The sequence below is a fragment of the Calidris pugnax genome, unplaced genomic scaffold (assembly GCF_001431845.1).
Source record: "Calidris pugnax isolate Ruff unplaced genomic scaffold, ASM143184v1 scaffold245, whole genome shotgun sequence".
NCBI classification, from domain to species: Eukaryota; Metazoa; Chordata; class Aves; order Charadriiformes; family Scolopacidae; genus Calidris; species Calidris pugnax.
This window is the reverse complement of record NW_015090982.1, coordinates 1,212,214-1,218,654: the sequence shown is the minus strand read 5'-3', so window position 1 is coordinate 1,218,654 and position 6,441 is coordinate 1,212,214. Positions and strand designations below refer to the sequence as shown.

The window sequence follows — 6,441 nt, the reverse complement described above, 5'->3', positions numbered from 1 at the left end:
TACACACATGGGACCACCCTCCCAGGGGCACCCTCCCTCCCCCCCGGTGCTAAAGGACACGCAAGAAGCATCAAGGAGAAGCCCGAGGGTGAAGGCGTCAGCGATTTTAGGCTGCTTTTAATTAGGGGGTTGTGCCCTCTCTCCAATAAGGCTGGTGGGTCGCACCCTCGGAGCCGCGGGTGGAAATGCAGACACACAACTGCTGGTTCCACACCTCTTCCCTCTGTCCCTCCTTCCCAAGGTCTGCTCCAGGTACGGGTTGTTGTAGAGACATCCTCTAACTTTTGCCTCATCTAAATGTCTCTTCAACACAGCTATTAAATATCAAGCTATTAATTATTTGACACTGAAAGAGGGGAGATGGAGCTGAGATGTGGGGAAGAACTTGTTTGGTGTGAGGGTGGTGAGAGCCTGGCCCAGGTTGCCCAGAGAAGCTGTGGCTGCCCCATCCCTGGAGGGGTTCAAGGGCAGGTTGGAGGGGGCTTGGAGCAACCTGGTCTGGTGGGAGGTGTCCCTGCCCAGGGCAGGGGGTGGCACTGGGGGGGCTTGAAGGTCCCTTCCCACCCAAACCATTCTCTGATCCTATGAAATATAATCTCTGAACGATTGGACTCTCCTGTCCCGTGGCAGACAGCAGCTCAGAAAAGGAGCTCTCGCAGTTCTGGTAACTGAACATGCAAATCACTTCCACGCTTTCATGTTCGAGGCAAATATGTGAAGAATGAGCAGGACACTTCTGCAGACTGAAACGGATGACAACCGACACGCACACAGGAGCCGGTTACACAAACAGAATAAATTCTTTTAATTCAGTTGGAATTGTGCACCTGCATTACACGCAGCTCACCAAAAGCCAAGTCCTTTTAATAAACTAACAGGCCTGGGGTATGTTTTCATCAACACATCCCTTTTTGCTAAGGAGGGAACTGAGTGTTAATAACTACTGATTCAACTACTCCAATAATGTCATTAAATGTGTCCACACAAATGCCCCAGTAGCAATAGAAAAGCACCCAAACAATTACTGTAAGGAGTAGCCCTTTAACAGCATCTCTTTGCTTCCCTCAGCAGAGAATCAACATTTTAATAAGTTCATCCTATTTTGTGCTAGTAAAGTCACTGAACGGTGCAGTCTCCCGTTAGAGAGAGCACTGCAGTCTTTTCTAATGGCCCTTTTTTTAATTAAAAACACGTATGTTTTGAAACAACAATTGAAAATGCAGATAGTAATCCATCTGTAAAGGGGTATGACATGAAAAAGAGAGACTACCTAACAACTAAGGAGAAAAAAAAACCCTGAAAAAATGTGTGCAAGACACAGAGAGACAGAACAAAGAAAACAGACACCTCTTTCTGCAGAAAGAGGCAGAAAACCCACACACAGAGCAAGGCTCAGATTCTCCGGCTGTAAACCAGCATCAATGTTTTATTGTTGTGGTTTAAGATTCAATGGGGGGGGCACAAAACAAACAAAATGCAAGAAAAAAAAAAACCAGACCAGGTACAAAAGGATCAGTCCAGTGTGTGTCCAGGTCAAACTGTCTGCGATCTGAAGTGACAGCAGATCTACTCTACACACTGTTTTAATACAAAATCCTAGGGATATAGGTCTATGGTAATTTATCAGATGGAAGATCGTAATATGAAAAAGAAAAGGCAGCTCCATTTCCACCTTTATCTGTCTGGACGGGTCATTCCTGGCCTGGTTGGCACCATCATGGGTCTGGAGGGCGGTCTCATCATCGGGGGCCCTGGCATCATGGGCATGTGTCCTCCCATGGGTGGCCTCATCCCTGGAGCTACAAGGAGGAAGAGAGGACGTTAGAGAAGAGCTCTCAGGGGCAGCAACGGCCGAGTTCTCTCTCCCACCCTTGAGGGAACTTTCATTTCACAAGTGTGTAAGCTTTGGTCTGGAAATTGACTGAGATGGATCACATTGCCCTGAAGGATATCAGAAATTAGTAGAGGAAGAACCCAGTTCCCAGGTTATATGTTCACTTTTGACAATATTCACTGTTAAATTCTTTTCAGCCATTCCAAAGAGCCACTAACTTAATTACCGAATCGGGAAAAAAAAGTGTGAAATCATCCAGTTAAGTGTGTTTTGTTAAAAAAACAAAAAAAGACCAGTATACTCCTTGTAGCTGGGTAACAGCATTACCAAAGAAAAGCAGGTGATCTACTAAAAAGCATTGAAATAATGGTTTCCATCCAACTCCTCCATTTGCTTTCAGGCAGCCACTACCCTGCCTAATGTGGCAGATTACGCCCATATTTTGTGCCTTTAAAAAACACTTAAAGAAGAGTTTCTACCAGCAAGCCAATAATTGCAAAGCCACTTCGCTACTTTCAGTGTGCATGTGTGTATTCCTCCAGATTTGTTCCAGTAACTGCTTCAATAAGAATTCCTCTGAGAATTCTTCAAATGCCAGTAAGCTCAAAAGCGGAATGGATCAGAGACATTTTAGTTTGCCTTTGCAATTCTGAAAGAAAACTTTTTAAGGCACTTCGTTTCTCTGGAACACATCATCTTGAGACATTTTAAATAATAAAATTAATCTAGTGCTGAAATGTAGCCCTTGTGCAGAAAAGTAAGCACCACAAACAGAATTCGTAAAGAATTAAAGATTCTATTGCTAAGAGCAGAGGTAGAAAAAGCTACAATTTACCAGAGCAATAACTTGGTTGTACAGAGGGACTGGTAACTCCCAACAAGTAGCAAAGGCACTTTAATCAGCAGCTGTAAGACTGTTTTATGTCTTGCCCTGCAGAGGTAATGGAGCAGCAAACGTGCATGCACAGTACAGGCAAACTGAAATAGTTTCACTCGGGGCTGTCCCTCCGTCTGGGTCTAACCCAGCGTCTGAAGTGACACGAGCCAGAAGCCACCACCCAAGCCCTGCAGCTGCTTCACGCTTCCCACTGAGCCTTTCACAACCCTCTGCTGCCCAGCAAGACAGAAAATACAACCCAGCACCCTGCACACCAGACCGTGCGGTTATAGTTACCCGTCTCCACACTTACCAGGTCCAACCGGCATCATCCCTGGCGGGGGTGGGCCCATCATTGGCATCATTGGGGGGCCACCCATATGAGGGGCCGGCATCATGCCAGGCCGTGGGGGGCCAGCTGGACACAGACACAGAGAGGTTACACATCTGGCTGCTTTCACATTCATCAACAACATGCAGTGCAAAATAGCTCCTAAACTTCAAAGGGGATTTTGGTAATTAAGGTGTCTGAGATTGTTTTACAACCGCCTACCTTCATTTTCATTTTCAGCTCTGAGTTCGGGTGCCAAAAACTGAACAGGAAAAAGAATATTCTAGCTTTTATTTGTAACTTGCAGAGGGATCTGGACAAGCTGGCTGGATGGGCCAAGGCCAATGGGATGAGGTTCAACAAGGCCAAGTGCCAGGTCCTGCCCTTGGGTCACACCAACCCCACACAGCACTCCAGGCTGGGGCAGAGTGGCTGGAGCTGTGGTGGAAAAGGACCTGGGGGTCTTTCGGCTGAACACAAGCCAGCAGTGTGCCCAGGTGGCCAAGGCCACCAGCATCCTGGCCTGTGGTGAGCAGGACTCGGGAGGTGATGGTCCCCCTGTACTCGGCACTGGTGAGGCCCCACCTTGAGTGCTGTGTCCAGTTTTGGGTCCCTCACCACAAAAAAGACATTGAGGGGCTGGAGCGAGTCCAGAGAAGGGCAACGGAGCTGGTGAGGGGTCTGGAGAATAAGCACAGTTACATTGATGGTTGGACTAGATGATCTTAAAGGTCCCTTCCAACCCTTCCAACAATTCTATGATTCTAGCTTTGCATACCCAATGCACACGAGCACCACTTTTCCAACAGCAGGGTTCTAACAGAGAGCTATAGAGGTCTCGAATAGAGACCCAAGCAGAAAGAGATCTCAGCCATTTGCCAGCTGAAGTGCAAAAGGTTATCAATCCTATTCTATTAAAAAAAAAAAAAAAAACCAAAACCAAAAAACAAAAACCAAAAACCAGCTACCCCAAAACACAACAAACCCCCATGCTGGAAGGTTTCATGAAGCCACCTAGATGAGCAGAAATGAGGAGGCACACATTTCTATCAATGGACTCAACATCACAACAATAAGACAAACTAAAGGTTGTAAACTAATGGTTGTGAAACACTCTCACAAAGCATTCTCTACCTTTTGGCATTCACAAGCTCCAAACATCTCAGCTTGATTTCAAGCTAAAAGGACTTTTCTTTCCAAGTCCAGGAAACATGCAACACAGCTATAAAGGGCTGCCACCCCAGTTCAAAACTGCCCAGTGGAGACTTACGGATGCTGGGAGGAGGAGGGATCATGGCTCCTGCGGGAGGCGGTGCCGAGAAGGGTGTAGGTGGGATTTTCCCTTGCTGGAATGCAGCCGCTACATTGGGGGGGAAAAGAAAAAAAAAAAAAGGAAAGAAAGAATCCCAGGAAAAAAACCAGTTACTAGGCTGAGGAAGGTCCTGCGCCAATCTTCCGTCTCATGCCACACGGTCACGTCATGCTGCGTGCTCGGTTGCTCTAACTCTGGAACAAATCCCTGGTTTATGCTGCTCATCACGGCGGGAGCACCTGATATTCTCGAAGACAATTTATTACAGTAATTACTCCAGCTGAGACTAGAGAGCTCCTTGATGAATTTCACACAGCGAACGGGAAGGCGGATGGGAGAGAAAACACGTCACGTGATTCGCAGCTGCAACTTTCACCTGGGATCGTGAGGGAAAGACATGCCATCCTGGAAATGGTACAAGGCAATGGCTGAGGTGGGTGACAAAAAGCATGAAAAACATCGTATGGGAAAGGGAAGAGAAGACATTCAACGGACTGGAATTGACTGGGAAGGCAAAAGATGTGAAAGTTGGAGGTATCAGGAGGAAAATGGACACAAGAAAATGGAATGAAGCTGCCTCAGGGGAAGTTCAGATTGGACACGAGGGAAAAGTTCTTCACTGAGAGGCAGGTCAGTCCCTGGAACAGGCTCCCCAGGAAGCAACCACAGCCCCAGGCCTCCAGAGCTCACAGAGCATCTGGACAACGCGCTCTGTCACATGCTTTAGTTTTAGTTAGTCCTGCAAGGAGCAGGGAGTTGGGCTCAATGATCCTTATGGGTCCCTTCCAGCTTAGAGATATTCTATGACTCCTTAAAAGTCCAGGAAAAAAGTCTAAGGAAAGTTGCCACAAAGTTAATCTGGCATTTGTATTTTTTTTGACAGAGAAAAGAACCCCATAAATGGACAGAGGAAACACTTCACTTTATTCAAGCCTTTAACACTGAGAGGGGAATAAACTATCAATATCCCTAAAGAATTGGGAGCCACTAGAGCACTTAAAAAAATGCAAAACTCCAACACACTTTAATGTCCATTTTCCTATCTTTTGGATTTCTTATCCATGCTCTTCACATAAATGTGCTACTACCATAAAGCAGAAATGTATTGTGTGACCCCGTACGACGTTAGTAGCAGTGCTACAGGTGGTGGGTGGTACCTACAGCCCTCTCAACCCCAGCAAGGCAGTAAACGCCTTGCAACAACCCCTCAGACAGAGCCCTGTCTTGTACGTGGAAACCCACACTCGTGACGAGTTCAAGATTCAGATTCTAAGTGAAGTTTTCACTCATGATTCACAGAGCAAAAACTCACCAGGGTAGTGAGGAAGAATCAAGGGGGAAGAACGGAAGAAAAGCAGCAAGAGGAAAGACAGGGGAAGTAACGGGAGAGCAATCCCGGGTCACAGAAAGATTTGCCTTACTTGTTTTGTCAATCAGGCTCTGGGCTTGTTCCTCCATCCATTTTTGATAGTAGTCTTTCACGTTCTCTTTGTGCTTTCGGCCGCTGCAGTGGGTTTTCCTCACGGAGGGCTGCGAAAGACCAGGTAAACCCAAAGCTTAAGTGATACCACATAAATCCAAGATTCACCGGGAACTGTTGCACAATTTTAAACATATGCAATTTAGCAGTATAAAGCAGGTTGGTTTCTGCGTCGTCAGAGGACGGGTGACGTACAAACCTTTACATGAAAGGAGTAAGTGATGAGGCTCTGGTTTAAGTAAAAGAGGTTGCCCTGACCACCCTCTCAGGAAAGTCATTCTTCCTAAGATCTAATCTAAACCTCCCCTGCCCCAACTTCAGACCATTTCCTCTGGTCCTGTCGTTATTCCCTTGGGAGAAGAGGCCAACCCCCACCTCTCTACACCCTCCTTTCAGGGAGTTGTTTACTCTATGTAAGCTTTATTTTAACACGCTTGAGGGATAAACGCCGAGGATCCGGTGCTTACCGAGTCATGGGTGAGGTACGTGTCGCAGTAATCGCAATAAAACCTGCGGAGGGAAAGCTCCCGTTATTAACGGACTCCCCCGCCCCTCACAGCGGCTGGAGGCCGCGGCGCTGCCCCCGGCCAGGCTCGGCCCCCGCCCG

General features: G+C 47.1%; 1 protein-coding gene across 3 annotated transcripts in view; it reads right to left on the bottom strand.

Moving 5' to 3' along the window:
* Positions 1–1,392: 1,392 nt before the first annotated feature.
* Positions 1,393–6,441, bottom strand: part of SNRPC (small nuclear ribonucleoprotein polypeptide C) — a 5,377-nt gene continuing 328 nt past the window's right edge. Inside the window, exons 2-6 of one of the 3 annotated variants that reach the window (XM_014953754.1) lie at positions 6,302–6,344; positions 5,776–5,884; positions 4,313–4,405; positions 3,025–3,129; positions 1,393–1,799 (exon numbers count right to left, since the gene is read on the bottom strand). In XM_014953754.1, coding sequence (XP_014809240.1) covers positions 1,675–1,799; positions 3,025–3,129; positions 4,313–4,405; positions 5,776–5,884; positions 6,302–6,344 — 475 coding nt within the window. In that variant the 3' untranslated portion in view covers positions 1,393–1,674. The remainder of the gene's footprint in view (positions 1,800–3,024; positions 3,130–4,312; positions 4,406–5,775; positions 5,885–6,301; positions 6,345–6,441) is intronic. The other 2 variants (XM_014953756.1, XM_014953755.1) reach the window with 2 other exon arrangements.